General features: G+C 65.3%; 3 protein-coding genes across 10 annotated transcripts; all 3 read right to left on the bottom strand.

Annotated features, from left to right (window-relative positions):
* Nucleotides 1-3262: 3262 nt before the first annotated feature.
* LOC100340546 (2-acylglycerol O-acyltransferase 3) lies at nt 3263-9968 on the bottom strand. Of its 8 annotated transcripts, none has more exons than XM_051837974.2 (10): nt 9601-9968; nt 9293-9313; nt 9140-9209; nt 6491-6777; nt 6163-6270; nt 6012-6082; nt 5573-5777; nt 5144-5318; nt 4417-4619; nt 3263-4329 (listed from the first exon to the last, which is right to left on the bottom strand). In XM_051837974.2, the coding sequence occupies exons 4-10, from the start codon at nt 6597-6599 to the stop codon at nt 4175-4177; spliced, it is 1026 nt and encodes a 341-aa protein (XP_051693934.2). In that variant the 5' UTR covers nt 6600-6777; nt 9140-9209; nt 9293-9313; nt 9601-9968; the 3' UTR covers nt 3263-4174. The 8 variants fall into 8 exon arrangements, with proteins under 8 accessions (XP_051693934.2, XP_051693932.2, XP_051693931.2 ...); XM_051837972.2 differs by having other exon boundaries at nt 9293-9395; XM_051837971.2 differs by lacking the exon at nt 9140-9209.
* Nucleotides 9969-10121: 153 nt separating this feature from the next.
* On the bottom strand, nt 10122-13117 carry LOC103345697 (2-acylglycerol O-acyltransferase 2-B). Its single transcript, XM_008250711.4, has 6 exons — nt 11813-13117; nt 11426-11604; nt 11108-11312; nt 10804-10978; nt 10540-10724; nt 10122-10361 (listed from the first exon to the last, which is right to left on the bottom strand). Exons 1-6 carry the CDS (start codon nt 11892-11894, stop codon nt 10207-10209), a joined length of 981 nt encoding a protein of 326 aa, XP_008248933.1. The 5' UTR covers nt 11895-13117; the 3' UTR covers nt 10122-10206.
* Nucleotides 13118-13252: 135 nt separating this feature from the next.
* On the bottom strand, nt 13253-18910 carry PLOD3 (procollagen-lysine,2-oxoglutarate 5-dioxygenase 3). The gene is made up of 19 exons (XM_051837968.2): nt 18775-18910; nt 18454-18545; nt 18214-18350; nt 17972-18135; nt 17777-17889; nt 17603-17666; nt 17226-17323; nt 16991-17092; nt 16705-16830; nt 16494-16615; nt 16262-16366; nt 16047-16172; nt 15767-15908; nt 15561-15674; nt 15394-15462; nt 15033-15137; nt 14485-14631; nt 14048-14173; nt 13253-13699 (listed from the first exon to the last, which is right to left on the bottom strand). Exons 1-19 carry the CDS (start codon nt 18890-18892, stop codon nt 13544-13546), a joined length of 2226 nt encoding a protein of 741 aa, XP_051693928.1. The 5' UTR covers nt 18893-18910; the 3' UTR covers nt 13253-13543.
* Between the last annotated feature and the right edge of the window lie 226 nt (nt 18911-19136).

A 19136-nucleotide genomic window follows, 5' to 3' on the forward strand; every position in this document is an offset into this window, starting at 1 on the left:
TCGCTCCCGCCCCAGCAAGGAGGAAGACACGGGACGCCGTGGGGTCTGAACTCCAAGTGTTGTCCAGGTCACGCATGGTCAAGGATCCAGCTGGCTTTTCCCATCCTGCTCAGCTTGGGAACTACTGGGTCTCTCACAGAGAAAATCCTTCAGGTGCATTGACAGAAAACCAGGCTCTAGCATTTGGCCTCACACTTTCCCAGGTCTGGGATGAGGTTCCTGGTGGGCACTAGCTCCTCACCCAGCTCCTTGCTAATTACGGTTCTGGGAGGCAGGGGGATGGCTCCCGTGGATGGGTTCCTGCCACCCACACGGAGTCCTGGACAGAGACACCAGGTCCTCCCCTCAGCCCTGGCTGCCTTAAGCCGTTGTGGGCGTTTGGGCGTGAACCGGAGGGTGGGCGCTCCCACGGCCGCTGTCTGCCAGGTTCTCTCTGTGCGCCCCAAATTAAAAACGTCCTCTTCTCTGCTCTCCCCCTCCACAGCTCCACTCCTAGGCCCTGGAGCGTCCTGCAGCCTCCCTTGCCGTGAAGGGCAAAGTCCCAGCCTTGGACCGAGGGTGGAGCGTGGACTCCGAGCAGAGGAAGCGACCCCAGGCCGCCGCCGGCGTGGCCGTGGAGCTCATTGCCCGGGAATGGCCCCGACAAGCCAGAGGCCGCCCGGACGCTGGCCCAGGGACGAGGGGAAGATCTCCCGAGAAGAGATTTTGTTGGACAGTGGACGACCAAGTGGCATTCCCATGATACGGCCACACGTTCTTTCTGTGTAAGTCCCAAGTGCAGACAAGACGCCAGGGACTGAGTAGGACCGGCAGGTGCCGGGGGATGCCCTGACCACACACAGGCTCTGCTGCGGTTTCCACGTGGTCTCTGTCCCTTTCAACATCTGTGTGTCGGGAACTCGGTCCCCAGGGAGGTGTGTGTGCCTTGAAGACCTGCGGCCTGGTGGGAGGTGCTGGAGTCATTTGGGGGCTCCTTAGAAAGGAATTGTGGGGCTCAGTTTCTTCTCCCTCTCTGCTGTAATGGCCACCTACCACGCTCCAGAGGCCCTGACCAGAACTTGAGCTGATACAGCACCATGACCTTGAAGCTCCAGCACCGTGAGCTGAATAAACCTCCTTCTCATCACAAATAGCTGATGCCTGAGGCCACTTCCCACTTGACTGTGCAGAGAACTTTCTGGAAGGAAGCCTCAGCTGTCTTGACCAATGGCTGTGTAGTGGGCTTGGCGTATTCATGTTCTCACTCAGTCTTTGCAGCTGCAGCCTGGTGGCAAGACAGGTAGGTGTCAGCCCTGTGTGCAGGTCAAGGTCAAGTCCAAGGCTTTGCCTCATACACGGTGAGAAAGGAAGCCCTAGGGCCCTGTTCTTTCCAGAGTGACCGGGTCTTGCTCAGAGCGGTGGCACAGAGCCTGGGAGCCTGAAACACTGTGTATCACAGAAGGCACCAGAGCTGACAGCACTGTCCAATTGCTCAGCTCTGGGGACCTGCAGTGCCACCTACAGGAACTGGGAGGTCAGGGGGCTGAGTGGACGCCAGCCCAGCATCAGGACCTGCAAACCCACCCACCCGTGACTGACACCTTTGTGATCCAAGCAGAGCTGCCCTGGTGCCGCAGACGGGGCCCCATGGGCGCCCATATCAGGATAACCACCATCTGCCGTAGCTGGGGCCATGACAGGAGGAAGTCCAGGCTGTGACGGCTCACGGGGCACAGTCCTGAGGCCAGGTAGGTGGGAGCAGTCGCTGCCCCTTCTGGGCATCCCTGTTCCCCCACCTCAACCTTTAGCACAGGGAGGGGGAGCCCCAAACCCTCCAGCTCCCAGCCTGAGCCCACCGCACGGCACAGTCAGGGCTCCGGGCAGGTCCCTCAGTCTGGAGGCGGGGAGAGGGTCCTGCTGTGGTGAGAAACAGCTTCTGCAGGGGCTGCTTCCTCCCATTCAGGGGCGGCTCGCCCCCAGGCATGATGCACTCCCAGAACATGGGGACATAGAAGCCGGCCAGCCAGGCCAGCCACGGCTGAAGTACAGGGCAGTCCTGGGAGGTGCTGCAAAATTACAGAAGGCCCTGGTGCCCATGGCCCCGTGGGGGTGGGATCCCAGCACGTAGTTCTGGCTGGGGGGGCAGCTCTGCTGTCTTCACTAGCTGCAGGAGAGGAGGGAGGCAGAGAGGGGAGGCAGCAGCTGCAGGTGCTACCTCTGCCCCTGCTGACTTTAGAGGTCAAGGCCCTGGGATGGGGTCAGGTGCACCTCTCCACCCCTGCCCCTCTGTGAGCCTGGGCAGCAGGTCTCAGGCAGCAGGACAGGGAAGGGACAGCAGGCGCAGGGGAGTGGGGTGGGGAAGGGGGAGGAGGCATCTCTGGGGAGGTGACCCCTCACCTTGATGGGAAAGTAATCCCTTTGGTGTTTCCACATCACTCAGTTCCTTGTCCACCCCCACCGCCTTCCCCTTGTGGGCAGAGATGCGGCTGGCAGAGTCCCTGAGGCACCCTCCCCACCTCTCCCCACCTGGAGCTCTGTCCAGGCAGAGCCACATCAGGTAGGGAAGAGACAGAGACCAGCGCCGTGTGAAGAGGAGAGGAAGAGAAGAAAGAAGGAACAAGAGCCTGGGGGATGGTGAGAAAGACAAGTGAATTCCCCTGGGAGCCTGGTGATTGCGCACAGCTCCCCCCACAAACCCTGCCTGCAGAGACCACCGGGCAGTGGCGTCTCCTGTGGTCCTACCCCTGTCCTTTTGCCTGGGTGTCCAGGCCACCCGCACGGCCACCTGCCCCAGGCCCTGGTGTCTTCCCCGCCAGCTAAGAACAGCACAGCCAGCACTTAGTGGAGGACGCCCAGTGTTTGCAGCCAGTGCATGGGGCGGGAGGGCACAGGGGCTGAGGAGCTGGCTGGCCCCGTAGCCACCCTCTGCCTGCAGTGCTCCAGGTGGGGTCACAAGTGTCTCTTCACCCAGGGTCCAGTGTGTGGCTCGGGAGAAACCTGTGTCTGGAGCACTGGAAGTGTCCAGGCTGTTCTCAGAATAATCTTAGACCACCAGTCAGTGTGGGCAGTCTCCTGGGAAGCGCTGGGAGAGGGTGCCAGTGTGCAGGGGAGGGGCCGCACCTGGGCACCCTGAGCCAACTGATGCGGGGCACAGAGAAGCAGGTGGCCCCGGCTGGGAGCCCAGCTGATACCCGGACCCTGTGTGTTGACCTCTTTGCCATGGTCTGAGAATTTCAAGGCTCCACGGGGAGCCTGCACGCACCACGCACACAGACTCATCCTGTCTCTTTCCACCTTTTAATTTGCACTCTCACCTCCAGGCCCTCTCCACCCCCCACACCTGCCCCCAGCATGGAAGGTTCCCATTGGGGCCAGACTCCCACCAGGCTAGGTGAGGAGGAGATGCCTGTCCACAGGGAGGTGGTAGTGTGCCCCGGGCTCCTCACACAGCTGCCTACAGCCCCTGCAGGCGCGCATCTCTGCACAGAGGTCACCGCAGCCGCTGCAGGGACCACAGCAGCCCCTTCCTGCAGCCAGGAGAGGCGGGGCCAGAGTTCAGCGCTGGGGCAGTAGCCAAAGGACCACTCGGGAGAGCGAGGCTTGAGGACCACCTCGGGGACCTGCCCGGCCAGCGCACAACGGGGACCCCGCCTGTCTCCTGGGACACTGCTTGAGCTGAAGGGCCAGTCTGGGGCTCACAGGTGTTGTGGATGGGCACGGAAGGGCAGCAGGGGGCGCAGGCGGCCTGGGAACTGTGGTGGCCCAGCACTTTGTGGCGCGCAGCACAGCCAGCAGCTTGGCGGGTTCGGGCACTGCTTCAAGAGCTCCTTCTCCCAAACATGGAGAGGCCCCACGGGTGCAGGGGTGCGGCCGAGTTTCAGGCAGGCGCCCACAAGGCTCCTTGCAGCACGGTGTGGGCGCACCCGCCTGGCCACAGCAGCTCCTTACTCCTGTCCCAGCGCCACAGTCCGTCCTGAGCACAGATCCGCAAAGGCTGGGCTCAGGGTTTTGCATCCAAAGGCCAGACAAGGATTTATCAGACAGGCTGGGTGGAGGGGTAGAGAATAAGGCTGGGTGGCTTGTACCTGCCCTGATCACTGGCAGAATGGATTTTTATAGGAGGGGCGGGGCAAGGCAGGAGCTGGGGGTCTCAGTGCACGGGGCTCAGGGGTTCAGCAGGGAGGCTGAGCCAGGCCTACAAGAAAGTGAGGTGGGTGGAGGCAGGGACCCCGCAGCTCTGCTTGTGCTCCTCAAACAGCCGCTCCAGGGCGTCCATGTAGAGCCTGTGGTAGTGGTCAACTTGCTCCTCGCTGGGGCTGCTGCACTGGGGCACGGGGATGGGGCCGCCCACTGCAGGGGAGGGAGACACGGGTGAGCCCGAGCTGCTGCTGGCCGTGCCACCCATGGCAGCCTCCTCCCCTGTAGATGGGCACTCACCCACGGTGGTGATGGGCATGGGCAGGGGCAGCAGACCCCAGGAGTTGGGCGAGAAGAGACCACGGCCCCAGCAGAAGCACAAAGGCAAACCAGTGACCTTCTTGTAGGTGACCTGGCACAGGTACTGCCAGGAGCCTTTGGCGAAAGTCTTACTTTTGAAGGAATCATTCTCCCCAAAGGAGTACACAGGCACCAGGGGGGCCCTGGGAGGGGCAAAAGAGAGAGAGTTGGGGAGAGGGGTCAGGTTCCTGGACTGCCTACTCAGCAAGCACCTTGGGAGCCAATGGGTCCCTCCCCTGACTCCTGAGGCCAATTCCCCAGTGCCTGTGAAAACACAGGACCATGTCTGCACAGAACATTCTGGAAGGAAGCCTCAGCTGTATTGACCAATGGCTGTGTAATGGGCTTTGCATATTCATGTTCTCACTCAGTGTTTACAGCTGCAGCCTCGTGGCAAGGCAGGCGTCAGCCCTGTATACAAATCAAGATCAAGTCCAAGGGCTGGCCTTGGATACAGGACAGAGCGAGAACCAGAACTTGGTTTCTGGAACCAAGAGCCCTGCTGTTTTCAGTCTGAACCTGCTCTGCTCAGAAGGGCTGGGACCCTGGGAAACTGGCACAGTGCAGGGCAGAGACCCAGGCAGGCAGGACCCACAGCCCCACCTTCAGGCACATGGGTGACTGCACCGGGAAACCAGCCCAGATCGGCACCCACACACCCACTCACCCGTGCCTCAGCGCCAGGCGCACAAAGCCTTTTCGATTCAGGAGTTCCAGGCAGTGCCGCCCTGGGGCCGTGTACAGGGACTCCTGGACGCCCCCGATGACAATGACCACCACCTGGCCCCGCTGGGGCTGAGACAGCACAAAGTCCAGGCTGTGACGGCTCGCGGGACGCAGTCCTGTGTCATGTGCAGTGGGGAGCAGTCACCACTCCCTCGGTGGCTCCAGATTCCCTCACCCCACCCTGTAACACGGGAAGGGGCAGCCCCAATTCTGGAACATTCGAACCCTTGTATCCCCCACGTGAGTCCACTGCTGAGCAGCACCTGGCTCGGGGCAGATCTTGTTGTCTTGGATGGGGAAGCAGGGTGTTGGTGGGGGTGTGGACCAGTCCAGACAGGGGCTGCTTCCTCCCTGTCAGGGTGAGGCTCACCACTCAGCATAATGTAGTCCCGGAACACGGGAACGTAGAAGATGCCGGCCAGTGTGGCTACCCAGGGCTGCAGCCCCGGGAAGCGCTGGGAGAAGTCATTGCACTCAGTAAGGAAATTACAGAAGGGCGCAGTGCTCATGATGCCGTGGGGGTGGGCCCCCAGCACGTAGTTCTGGCTGGGGGACAGCTCTGCTGTCTTCACCAGCTGCAGGAGAGGAGGGAGGCAGAGAGGGGAGACAGCAGCTGCAGGTGCTGCCTCTACCCCTGCTGACTTCAGAGGTCAAGGCCCTGGAATGGCTTCAGGTGCACCTCTCCAACCCTGCCCCTCTGTGAGCCTGGGCAGCAGGTCTCAGGCAGCTGGACAGGGAAGGGGGAGCAGGTGCAGGGGAGTGGGGTGGGGAAGGGGGAGGAGGCATCTCTGGGAAGGGTGACCCCTCACCTTGATAGGAAAGTAATCTCGTTGATATTTCCAAATCCTCCAGTGCCGTGTCCACTCACACCGCCTTCCCCCTGCGGGCAGAGATGTGGGTGGCAGACTCCCCGAGGCACCTTCTCTATCTCCCCCACCTGGAGCCCTGCCCAGAGCTCACCTTGGCTGGGTGTGTCCCTGTCCAGGTAGATCCACAGCATATAGAAAACAGACAGAGACCAGAGCCTTGTGAAGAGGAGGAAGAGGAGAAGAACAATGGAGAAAGGACCTGGGGAACGGTGAGAAAGAAAAACAAATTCTGCTGGGAAGCCCAGATTTTCAGCCCAGCTCCTGCCCCGCTCCACCTGCATGGAACAGTGGGCAGGGGCATCTGCCTTGGTCCTGTCCCTGTCCCTTGACCCATGTGTCCCGGCCAGCAGCCCAGCTGTTTCCAGCCAGTCCCTCTCCACCAAGCAACCCCAGCACCTCCGCCTCCCCCTTATTCTCACCTAGGACCACAAAAGCAAGCACATAGTGCATGGCGCCCAGTACTTCCAGCCACTGCTTCTGCAGGGTCTTCACAGGGCGAGGGGGCACGGAGGATGTGGAGTCGGCCATCCTGGTGCCACCCTCTGCCTGCAGGGCTCCAGGTGGGATCACAGGAGTCCCCTCTCCCACGGTCCAGGCTGTGGCCAGCGAGATGCCTGTGTCTGGAGCCCCAGAAGTGTCCAGGTTCCCTCTGGGGCTGATCTTCAATGTCCTGAGTCTGTTGATCTGGGCTGGCCCCTGGGAGGAGCTGAAAGGGAGAGGAGGGTGTGCAGGGGGAGGGGCAGCACCTGGGTGCAAAGCAACTGATGCAGGGAGTGGACAGAGCCTGGCTCAGCCCCATTTACTCCCAGACAGTGCCAGGTACCAGGAGCCCGACTGAGACCGCACAGAGCGGGACCCCACTCTGGCCTCTTTGGGGGTCTCTGGGAATTTCAGGGCTCCCTGGGGAGCCTCTCCAGATCTTTCCACGCATCTTGGACCACCCACTGTGCAGACAGACACCCAGACCCCACAGGTGCCTTCCCACCTGAGTTCCACTCCCCCACTGAAGGCACTGGTTTGGGGCCAATGTCAGTGCCTTGCCCAGGGGAGGACCAGATGCCCATCTGTGTGGACGCCGTGGTGCACCTGCACCCCTTGTGCAGCTCTGTGAGCTGCTCCAGGTAGAGTGTGTGCAGCACATCCATCTGAGGCCGGCTGGGCCATGGGCATTGCTGCACCGGGACTTGGGACCCCTCTGTGGGTGGACAGTGGTCGCCAGGATCCCCCATCCATAACCACAGCCAGATGCCATGAAATGGAGTTCAGGGCTGCGGAGTTTCCCGAGGCACACTTAGGGTGCAGGGCACAAGCAGCTGGAGTAGCTCCTTTTCCCCATAGAAGTAGGAGATGGGCACCAGGGAGGCCCTGGGGGAGCAGGGGCACCACGGAGCTCTGGCCCCTTCGGGCTCGCTTGTACCCGAGGTGCAGCCCTGGTGCCCCCGCCCGGTCACCTGTGGGCCTTATCAGAAGAGCCCAAACCTGGAGGGACAGCACGGGTTGGGGGACCTTACACCTGTGATGGAGAGAAGAGAGCAGACCACACTCGGAAGGTAGTGGCTGGGGCAGCAGTAGCTCCACCCCCACCCCCCCCCCGTCACATGGGAGGTGGACGAGGCCCTCCCCCAGATGTGGTCCCAGAACACAGGGAGGTGGAGCCAGCAGGGCAGCCTGAGCAGGTGCAGCACAGGCCTGGGGGTGGTGGGGGAGACACGAGAAGCCCGAGGCCTCACAGCAGAGGGTCCCCCACTCCACGGGGGAGGAAGCAAGGGCAGGAGGTGGCCCAGGAGGATCCAGCTCAGCCAGTTCCACCAGCTGGGGAGCAGAGGGCGCAGCCCCACCTGTCCCTGGGGCTGCTCTTGTTGGGGGGGGGTCCCAAGCCTCCCCCCACCCCAACACAGCATGCCCAGTACCCTCAATGAGATGGGGACGTTAGGGAAACGTCCCCCTACGTGCACGTGTCAGGAACTCGGTCTCCAGAGAGGCAGTATTGGGAGCTGTGTGGACCTTAAAGAGATGGGGCCTGCTGGGAGGTGCTGGGGCCCTTGGGGGAGCTTCGGAATGGGATTGTGGGGCCCACTCAGTCTCTGTGTCTCTCTAATCCTGGTTCCTGACATAACCGCCATCCACCACGCTCCAGATCTGGAGCTGATACGGGCACCGTGACCTTGAACCTCAACACCGCGCTGAATAAACCTCCTCTTCACAAACGGCTAGCGCCAGGTGTTTGCTTACAGAGACCAAAGCTGATGCAGACTGGGACCTTGGTCTCAGCCCTCATCTCCCCGAGCCCCAGCAGGGATGACGGGGACACCGATGACGAGAAGACGGGTGGGAGCCTCCCCTGGGCCCTCACCCTGAGCCCTCCTCTGTCCTAAGCCTTCACGTCTTCATCCGTTGCATCTTCACCTCGGCCTGTGGGGCTGAGCCTCCTGCTGGTGGCACTGGCTCTGGATGCTGCTGAAACACAGCCTGGCCTCGGCTGCTCTCCCAGCTCCAAGGACACTAAAGGCCGGAGAGGCCAGGAGCAGCTCTGTGCTCAGCTCTCTCTGCTCTTGCCCTGGGTCCTCCCATCCCTGCACCTGCTGGGCCTGACCCAGCTCAGCTCTGCCCCAGCTGCCCCCTCCCCACCCCTCCGGGGTCTCCTCCCAACCCTGTCCTGATCCTGCCAGCTCTGAGCTAAGCAGCAGCCTTGCTTCACAGGGGGAGCAGGGGCCCGGGAGGGGGAGACGTCTCCCAGGTCCTGGGGCACAGTCAGCTCTCCTGGCAGGAGAATGCAGGGTGCTGAGACCCACCCCAGGCGGCCCCTCTGCAGCAGACAGAACGGGGTGGCAGTGCCTGGCCACGCTCCCCTCCAGAACCAGCCTTTATTGGAGGGGAGGTCAAGGCAGGAGCTGGGGTCCCAGTGCACAGGGCTCAGGGGCTCAGGCCTAGAGGAAGGTGAGGCGGGTGGAGGCAGGGACCCCGCAGCTCTCCTTGTGCTCAGGCTGCAGGACAGGGAAGGGTGAGGAGTGCGGGGGAGTGGGGTGGGGAAGGGGGAGGAGGCATCTCTGGGGAGGCTGACCCATCACCTTGATAAGAAGATAATCCCTTTGGTGATTCCAGATCACCCAGTTCCTTTCCACCCCTTCCGCCTTGGCCCTGTTTGCAGAGAGTTCTGGATGGCAGAGTCCCAGAGGCACCCTCCCCATCTCTCCCCACCTGGAGCCCTGCCCAGAGCTCACCTTGGCTGGGTGTGTCCCGGTCTGGGTAGATGGATATCAAGTAGGGAACAGACGAGACCAGAGCGGTGTGAAGAGGAGAAGAGAAGAAGGAAGGAACAACAAACTGGGGGAAGGTGAGAAAGAAACATGGGTTCCCCTGGGAAGCCCAGTTCTTCAGCCCAGCTCCTGCCCCCTCCACCTGCACGGATCTCCTGGCAGGTGCATGCTTCTGGCGTGTTCCTCTGCCTTGGCCCAGGCTTCGGAACGGCAGCACAGCCTCCACCTCCCAGTCCCTTCTTCCCAGGCACCCGCCTCCCCACTCTTCTCACCTTAGAGGACGAATGTCTGCATCCCATAGGAGGCGCCCTGTGCTTCCAGCCGCTGCTTCTGCAGGGTCTTCACAGGGCAGGGGTGGGGGGCACAGGGCCCTGCAGCTCCCCTCTGCCTACAGGGCTCCACGAGGGTTCACAGGTGTCCCCCTGGCCCAGGGTCCGGGGTGTGGCTGGAGAGATGCCTGGATCTGGAGCCCAGAGTGTCCAGGCTCCCTCTGAGACTGACCTCTAAACGCCCTGGGTCATAGGTCTAGGCTGGCCCCTGAGAGCGCTGGGAGGGGGTGAGGGGTGGGGGCAGGGCGGTGCCTGGGAGGCTGAGCAACTCACAGTGGGCGTGGCCAAGCAGCTGCCCACCAGCACACTGGGTCCCAGGGGCCACAGCCCAGCTGAGGCTGGGTGAGCAGGACCTTGAGTGCTGACCTCTTTGTGGGTGTCGGGAAAGGAAGCCTCCCTGGAGACCCCGCCCCCCAGACCCTGTGGGCCCAGCACCACCCGACTGAACACACAGACACGGAAAAGACACGGGTCTCTCCCACCTTTAATTCCACTCCCCCACCCGCAGTCGCCCAGGGGAGGGGAGGGGCCTGATGGCGGGAGGTCCCGCTAGGTGAGGACGAGGTGCCTGTCCGCGGGGACACCGTAGCGCGCCTTGTGCTCCTCAAACAGCTGCGTGAGCCGCTCCACGTAGAGCGCGTGCAGCGCGTCCACCTGCGCTTGGCTTGGCCGCGGGCATCGCTGCACTGGGATCGCCGCCCCCACTGCGGATGGAACGCGCTTGCTGGCCTCCCGCGGGTCGCAAGAGCGGCGGCCACTGGGTGCGGGGCTGGGGCACTTGCCCACGCACGCGCTGGGGAACCAGGCGGCGCTCCAGCCAGCGGGCCCTGAGCCAGGGGATCGGGCGCGGCGCGCGACCGCAGGGGCGAGGCCGGGGCTCACCGACAGTGTGGACGGGCGCGCGGAAGGGCAGCAGGAGCCCCAGGCGGCCGTGGAACAGCGGCAGGGCCACGCTCAGCAGCGGCTGCAGCGCTTCCTGTGCGCGGCGCAACCAGGAGCCCGGCGGGTTCGGGCACTGCCGGAAGAGCTCGTTCTCCCCGAACGAAAAGACAGGGACTAGGGAGGCCCTGGGGAACAGGGGCGCAGGTGAGCCTGGGCCGAGACGTGGGCGCCTTGCTGGGCGCACCGCCCCGCGCCGCTCCTCACCCCTGCTCCAGCGCCAGCTTAATGAATCCCTTCTGGTTGCGGATCCGCAGGCTCAGGCCTCCGGGTTTTGCTTCCAGCGCCTCCAGAGCGCCGCCCACGACCAGGACAGCCACCTGGCCGCCCTCTGGCCTGGACAGCAGATAGGCAGCACTGGCCTTGGTAGAGGAGACCAGACCTGGGCGGATGGCAGACGCTGGGGCACCTCATGCTGGGATACTGAGGAGGGGGGAGGGCGCGGAAGGGGGCGCTGGGGCCTGGAGTTCCAACCCCGCCCCATACACGTGGGAGGGGGGCAGGCCCTCACCACTGGACATGATGTAGTCCCGGAACAGCGGCAGGTGGAACCAGCAGGGCAGCATGAGCAGGTGCGGCCGGAGCCCAGGGAAGAGGCGGGAGAAGCCCGTGGCCTCTGTGCAGAAGTTGCTGAAGGCCCCGACCGCCAGGACTCCGTGGGGGTGGAAGCCAAAGAGGTAGTTTTGGGAGGGGTCCAACGGGGCCGTCCTCACCAGCTGGGGAGCAGAGGGGGCAGCCCCACCCGTCCCTGAGACTGTGCGTGGAGGAGGGGGCTCCCCAGTCTCCTCTGAGCCCCCTACCCCCAGCACAGCGTCCTCGTAGCCCTCACCGAGATGGGGAAGTAGTCCCGGAAGTGTCTCCAGACGGCCCAGTCCCGGACCCAGGCAGAGCGGCGGCCTCCAGTCCTGGGTGTGTCCCTGTCCCAGTACAGCCAGACCAGGTAGAGGACCCCAAGGGTCCAGGCCCGGCTCAGGAGCACAAAGATCAAGGCCACCAGGCACACCTGGGCTGGAGCAGGGGGCGCACTCAGAACCCAGGAGCTGCATTCCAGTGTCCCTCTGCCCCTGCCCTGGTTCCAGGGCCAAAGTCCCCTCCCCACCCCCACCCACCCACCCACAGGCTCCCCAGGTTGCTTCCATGGCCTGGGTCCCTGGGCTGCCTCCCTAAGGGAAAGGGGAGGCAGAGGCACCTGCATCCCCAGGCTTTGGGGACTCACCGAGCGCTAAGAAGGAGAAGACCCACTGGGAGACAGCGAGCACTTGGAGAGCCCCGCGGAGGGGGCTGCAGGAGGCCGCCATCTTGGGGGGGGCCTTGCACAGGGGCACCCACTGCTCTTGAGCACCTTCCCTTGTGGCCCCACCCACTGGCCCTGACCCCTGGACCTAGCCCCAGGTCATCTCCACCCCCTCTGTGAGCCCCAGCAAGGAAGGCCACCTGAGCTCACGGAGCTGTGACCAATAGGACCCCTCGGATATACCAGGGGTGGGGCCAGGAGCTGGGAGAGGGGGAGGGGGGATTTGAACTTTGTGGGGGGGTGGGGCCTCGGGCTCAGTAGGGAGCTGGGTCCCCCCCCCCCCAGGCAGGGCGGTGCTCTGCACAGGAGCAGCCTGAACCCTGAGCTGTCAGGAAGTGGCTCCCAGAACCTGGGACCTGCAGGGGGCGAGGCCAGGGGACAGGCCCTGGAGGGTCCTTCCCTGCCCCAGGGCCTCCCCAGCCCTGATAGTGGCCTCTGGGCATCCTCACCAGGACAGCTTGTGTCACATCAGCAGGGAAGCCTGCTGCCCCTAGCAGGTGCCTGTCACATGCCCCGCTGGCATCAAGGTGATTCTCCAAGGTCATCTCTGAGCAGTAACTAACAGGTGGGCAGCTGTGGTGTGCCTGGCTGTGACCCCCACACTCAGTGCCCAGCACCCCGTGGTACCTGTTCACGAGTGGGGGTCTGCAGGAGCCGGGCTAAGCCTCCCTCCCATGTTCAGGCTGTGCTGGGCAGCACAGGGCACACAGTTTCTGTCCCTGTCCAGAGGCCTTGCCACGAGCAGTGTTCTCCTGTCCCTGCTCAGTCCATGGCCAAACACAGGGCCTGGTCTGAAGGCAGTGGAGCACAGGGCGAGAGGACGGGCCGTCCACAAAGGAGGATAACCCCAGCGGGCCATCAGCACCGCCCTCCTGCCAGGGGGCTCCAGCTGGGGAGGGGGAAGGGTCCGGAACCAACAAAACGCCCTGGGCCAGGTGGCGTCAAGGCCTCTAGCAGGGAACAGAGAGGAGATCCAGGGGCAGCCCCCAGGGAGCCGCAAGGGCTTGGGGGTCTCCCAGAGGCTGGAAGGAGCCCTGCTCTCAGGTCTCTCCTCCTCTCACAGCCCCCTCTGCCAGGAAGCTCTCCAATGATGACCCTGCAGGGAATCCCGTTCCCTGGTCATGCCCAGGTTCAAGTTTAGGTCCAGAGCACGTGCGTGTCCAGGGGGCAGCTCCTGTGCCAGTGCCGTCCTTGGCTCCTGCACCCATCCTTGGGGAGGTCAGGGGCCTGCGTGGGGCTGGGGCCTCCACCTGAACCGGCAGGTACAGCCTTTCCCGCGCTCTGCCCGCAGTGCTGGGCAGGGGACAGGGTGGCGGGCAGGAACAGGACCAGACAAGGGGGGATGACAGACAACCCACGGACTCAGAGTTACAAATCCTCCTTTAGTGGGAGGGAACAGTCTCAATAATTTATCACCCAGGGCACCCCCAGGAGACCCTTTCCCCAGGAGCCCTTGCGGGCTCTAGGGAGGGGGCTGTGTCTGGGCAGGGTGGGGGCGGGGGAGGTGCACGACACGATCAGTCCCAGGCACGCTCAGCACACATTCAGGACGCGGGGAGACCGGCGGCCGCCCCTTTCCGGCGGCTGGGGCTGCGGCTGGGGCTCCCCTGAGAAGGCACCATGGCAGTGAAGGTTTGGCACAGTGGTTGCGTGTCAGGGGTCGACAAAGGACACCATGATATAGCGGGTGCCCCGAGTGGTGGGCAGCCCCTCGTGGTAGTGGGTGAGGCGGCCGGGGTGCAGGAGCCCCCAGCCCTTCCGCGGGGCCGAGATCACGCAGTCGTAGCGCAGGAAGCGGCAGCCGCCACCCTGGTGGGGGGAGTGAGAAAGGAGCAGGCGAGGGGGCTGAGCACACACCTGAGCTGTGGGGGTGGTGCCACACGGGGGGGGGGGGGCATCTGCGGGAAGGGGGCAGGAAGGCACGGGGTGGGGGTGGCAGGAGCTCCAGGTAAGGGTCCCCCCCACCAGGGCATAGGGCATGCACATGGGGAGGAAGGCACGGGGTGGGGGTGGCAGGAGCCCTGGGTAAGGGTCCCCCTGTCCCGGGCGTGCACGTGGGAGGAAGGCACGGGGTGGGGAGGTGGCAGGAGCCCTGGGTAAGGGTCCCCCCGCCCCAGGGCATGCACGTGGGTGTGTGCTGACGGGGGAGGGGCTCACCTCATAGTCCAGGCCCTTGTGGTTAAGGGCCACGTTGAGGGTGAAGGTGGAGGAGTCGTGATGTGGCCGCAGAGAGGGCTGCTCGTCCGGCCGATAGCGAACCACGAAGTTCATCACCGCCCGGGCCTGCAGGTGCAGAGAGCAGAGGATGGGGGGAGGGGCTGCTGGGGAGAGCACAGCACCCCCCCACACACACACACACCTCGAGACCCCCAAGGTCTCACTGCTAACTGGCGCCGCGGCTAAGCCACGATGCACCCCGGGTCTCGGCCTGCCTACTTCTGGCCCGGTCCCTGTCCCCGCTCCCCGTCTCATTCCTGGGACCTGGATTCCACAGAACCTTAGACACGGGAGCTGATGGGGCTCTGGGTGGCCACTGGCAGGCTGGGGCAGAGGTGGCGGTGGCAGGGGCGGTGAGGGCAGCCGCAGCGGCCTACCTTGGTGTGGTAGCCCGGAAACAGGCTCTCGGTCATGGGGCCCACGTAGGTCCTCAGCAGCTGCAGCCACTGGTCCTCGTAGCCCACCTGCTTCATGTGGATGTCCACGGTGGGCACATTCTCGTAGCCTCCGGCCAGCCTTGAATCCTGGGGGCAGTGGACGCTGAGCCGGGGCCCCTCCGCGCCCCGCCCGGGCCAGGCCCCCTCCCCCATGCTCCCAAGTCTTCACACGCTTGCTCTCCGTGCCTGGAGCACTCCTTCCCTACTTCCTGATTTCACAGCTCCCATGAAGCCCTCCTGTCCCCCCAGGCAGGGACAAGGGCTGCCCGTCCCAGCCTCTGGAAGCTGGGCAGCTGCTGCTCGGGACAGGAGGGCAGAGCCTGCCCTGCCTGGCGCCTCGCTGCACCTGCACGTCCTGGCCAACGGCCCAGTGACGTTTCCTCGATGCAGGCGTACTGCCTGGGGCTCACTTCCCCGTGTGTCCCCCCCATCCATTCCATCGCCCCCGGTCTCAGCGTCCCCTCCTCCCGGGAGGCCTGGACCCTCACCTCATGCCGGCCTCCTGACCACTGGCCGTAGTGCTCCATCTCTTCCACCAGCTCGTCACACATCTGCTCTGACAGCAGCGGGAACCAGTAGACATCCGGGCACGGCTGGGGTGGGGCGGGGAAAGGAGGAGCAGCGCTGGGGTGGGTGCTCACAGAGCAAAGGCAGAGGGGGAGAGGGAGGAGAGGCTGGGGCAGAGCAGGGCGGCCTGCGGGTCCGGGAGCCCCAGGTTCCCACCCCTCCACAACAGGCACCTCTTTTTGACATCCTAGTTTCACCCATAAACCGATCGCTACGCCCCGGACACAGAGGAGGTCGCGCGGGCTGGAGCCCCGTCGGCTCGACTGCTGCCACAGGACTCACCTGCTCCACCATCCCGTCCCCTTCCAGGGCCCTGCTATAGTTCTCGTGGATGTACTGCTCCTTCCAGTCCTGGGGGGGCAGGATGGGGTGACACAGAGGATGGGGGGGACCCTGAGATGCGGCCCAGGCAGCCCCCGCCGCCTCCTCGGCTGCCGGCCCCCACTCACCACAGGGTTGTCGAAGATCTGCCACAGGTCGGGGTGCAGGTGGTCCGTGTCGTAGCGGGACGTGGCCAGGAGGCGGCCAAACTCATGCCGGTTGCTGAGGTGCAGGAAGATGCCCTGGGTGGGGGCGGGGCGGCGAGCACGCGTGAGAAGGGCGCTGGCCACGGCAGCGGGCGGCCGGCCCCCGGCACCCGCCCGCCAGCCCTCACCTGGTCACGCAGGCTCTTACAGAAGGCCATGTCCGGGTCGGTGTCGCTGCTCGAGAACACCTCTCTCTGGGGCAGCTCGGTCCGCAGGGTCTCCCCGCGGATCACGTAGGCCTGGGCTATGTAGGGCACATTCCACACGCCCCTGGAGGCCCGGACGCTGGAGTCAGCGCCCGATTCTTGCCCTCAGGACACTCACGCCCCCTGTCGGGGACTGCGGGGGTCACGAGGCATCTCCCCACCCCCAGTGTGGCAGGAGCGCCTGGGAGCAGGCGACACTCACACTCGCTTCCGCTGCACCAGTTCCACGTAGTCCTCGGAGCGGGCGTAGTACTCGTCAGGGCTCAGGGCCCCCCAAAAGTTGGACCAGAGCTTGCCGTGGCGGGACAGCATGGGCGCGATCACCTTCCTGCACGGCCGGGCGGTGGTGAGGCCGCGGGGGACCCCTCGAGCCAGTGAAGGGGAGGGACTCCGGGGGGCCGCGGGGCGGGGCCGCACCTGTTCTCCTCGATGAGGAGGCGAAGGGTCTGCCGGTTGGTGAGGACCACATCGGCGTCCAGGCTGAAGTAGAAGTCGCACTCAGGGTCCTGCCGACAGCTGTCCCTGCGGGTGACAGGCCCACGGCCAGGTGAGCCTGGGCAGGGCGGGCCCTTAGCGCCCTCTGCTGTGTGATGGGCACAGGTGGGGGTGGCCCCGGGCCAGGGAAGCTGAGGGCCACCGGCTCACTCACATGGCCATGTCCCTGGCCTCGCCAGGACTCAGGGCCTCCTCCGGCCCCACCAGCTTCACGGCCGCAAAGCGGTTCTGCAGCTGTGGCCAGGCGTCTGCCACGTGGGGCTCGTGGTACACCTCCTGTGGGCGGGGTCAGGGGCTGCACTGAGAGGGTGGGCAGGGAGGGGCAGAGCCCGGGAAGAGGGCGGCCCCCGGGGGCATGGCCTCACGTTGTTGTGCAAGAAGAGGGTGACCCTGTCCAGTGGGTAGTCCAGAAGCAGCAGCCGCTGGAGGAAACGGGGCAGGAACGGGGTGGGCTGTTCCACAAACACGGCCAGGAGCACCCGGGGGGGAGGCTGCAAGAGACGCCATAGGGCTGAGGGCCTCCCCTGTACCCTCAGCCCCAGCCAGGCACACCCCGCAGGGGGAGGCTGCAAGAGACGCCGTAGGGCTCAGGGCCTCCCCTGTGCCCCCAGCCTGGGCCAGGCGCTCCCAGCAGCTGGCACCCCTGCCTACCTGCCCCCCCGGGAGTGGCCTCCGGTCCTGGTCGCAGAACCCACAGCCTCCCTCGGGCGTCCAGCCCTTGGGGACGTAGTTTCCCAGGTAGTTCAGTGGGAGCTGTTGGGGGAAGGCAGGGAGGGGCTGAGGCAGGGGCCGGGGGGGGAGCTCTCCCCCTGCACCCCTGCATAGAAGGGGCGAGGTCCCCTCCCCCCGAGGGGCTGCTCAGAAGGGGCGAGGTCCCTGTGGGCACCTTGGTGGGCCCATTGCCATGGACCACGACGGGGAGCGTGTCGTAGGCCACGTTCCGGATGCGCACGCGGTTCCGGTCGAACTTCAGCACCACCTCATCTGGGGAGGAGGAGGAGGAGGAGGAAGGGCCGAGTGTCAGACCTCCTTTCCCCGGAGGGGCTGCCCCAGGCTCGGCTGCGGAGGGGACCCCATGCCCGCCCTGCTGGGGGCCCTGTCCAGGCTGTGCCTGCCAACCCCATGGCCAACCCTGCAGGGACCTGCCCTTGGTTGGAGCCTTGCACGGGGTGAGCTCACAGAGGGAAAGCCCTTGGCTGCCCGCTGCTGCCCCGGCCCCTGGCTGGCACGGAGCCACATCTGCCCCCCTCCCCCCCTCCTCACCCAAAGCCCCATTGAGGTTCTGGAAGATGCGGGACTTGTGGTCCAGATTCAGCTTCAGTTTTTCCTGGAGGGGATAAGGTTTCATTGCAGGGGGTGCACGGTGGTGGGCACCTTCCCCACGCCCCCCGCACTCCCTCCCCTCTCGCCCAGCCCGGGACCCCGGGCCTCCCCTACCCTCAGCCCCGGGTCCAGGTAGAGGCGCGTGTAGAACAGCTGGTCATCATCGTCATCCTTGTACTTCCACTGCCTCACGATCTGGTGGATGGTGGGGGCGAAGCCGATGAAGCCTGGGCGAGGAGAGCGGCGGTGTTGACCCCAAGACCCCCAGGTGCCCCCAGCCCGCAGGCCCCAGGCCCCTCTGCCACTCACCACCGGAGTTGAGGAAGCGCTTCCCCGTGCCCACCTCCGGGTACTGCTCCGCCAGCCCCCACTCGGGCCAGCAAAAGCTCTCGGCCGAGAACAGCAGGCGGCTGCCGCTCTGGACAAACTTCTTCAGCAGCTCTGAGGGGCTGCCTGCCAGGATCACGTCGTAGCTGGGCGCGGAAGGGGTGCGTGAGCAGGGGGCCGCCCCGCACCTCGGCAGGCTCCTCCTGCACCCCAGCCGGCTCTACCTGTCCACGAACATGATGACCATGTCCTCCCGGTCTGCATACTGCTCCATCTCCTTCTTCAGCCACCGCACCTTCTGTCCTCCGCCCACTGTGCGGGCCACATCGCCCCCTCGCCACTCCTGTCCCAGGCCCAGGGTCTGCAGGGAAGGGAGGCGCGGGGCTCAGCCGCAGCAGTGCGCGGGCTCCTGGCAGGTTTCCCCCGGGGGGGGGGGGGGTCCTGGGGGTTCTGCCTCTCCTCACCCGCACTGTGTAGTTGAAGACCTCCGCAGAGCGCAGGAACCGCCGGTAGCCCTCGGTCTCGGCTGTGGCCACGGTGATCACCAGCAGCTTCTCTGTCATCGGCCAGGAATGGGCACTTGGGACCCCCGCCCCAAGCCCCACCCACTCCCTGCAGGCCCCCCTCCCCGCCTCCCCGACCCCGCTCCCTGGGGAGCGCCCCCTCCCCTGCCGCCCAGGCACCGGGGCCCCAGCGGGAATGGGGCAGGACGGACACGCGGGGATTCCGGCTGCGTTCGCGGGCGGGGAGGCCGGACCCCCGCGCGCCCCCGGCCGGGTTCCCACCTGGGTTGAGCGGTTTGCCGCCCCGGGGCCGATCGGAGGCTGAAGCAGCGGGCGAGAGCGGCGGCAGCAGCAGCAGCAAGGAGAGCAGGAGTCGGAGGCCCGGGCCGGAGGAGGCCATGACGGGGAGCGGGGCCCACGCGGGGCTGGGCAGCGCGCCTGGCTTCCAAGTCCTGAGGAAGCCGGGCCGCAGCTACGCCGGGCTGGGGCTCCGCCCTGGAACGAAGACGTAACCCGAGGCTACGGAAACGTCGAGACGCCGGCGCCGCGGACAAGGCAAGGATTGTCCCCGGGCGCGGGCGCGCGTGCCGCGCCGAGCGGGGGCCGGCGGTCGGGTCCGAGCCGGCCTGGCGCGCGGCCCGCTG

Source organism: Oryctolagus cuniculus, chromosome 19, assembly GCF_964237555.1.
Source record: "Oryctolagus cuniculus chromosome 19, mOryCun1.1, whole genome shotgun sequence".
NCBI classification, from domain to species: Eukaryota; Metazoa; Chordata; class Mammalia; order Lagomorpha; family Leporidae; genus Oryctolagus; species Oryctolagus cuniculus.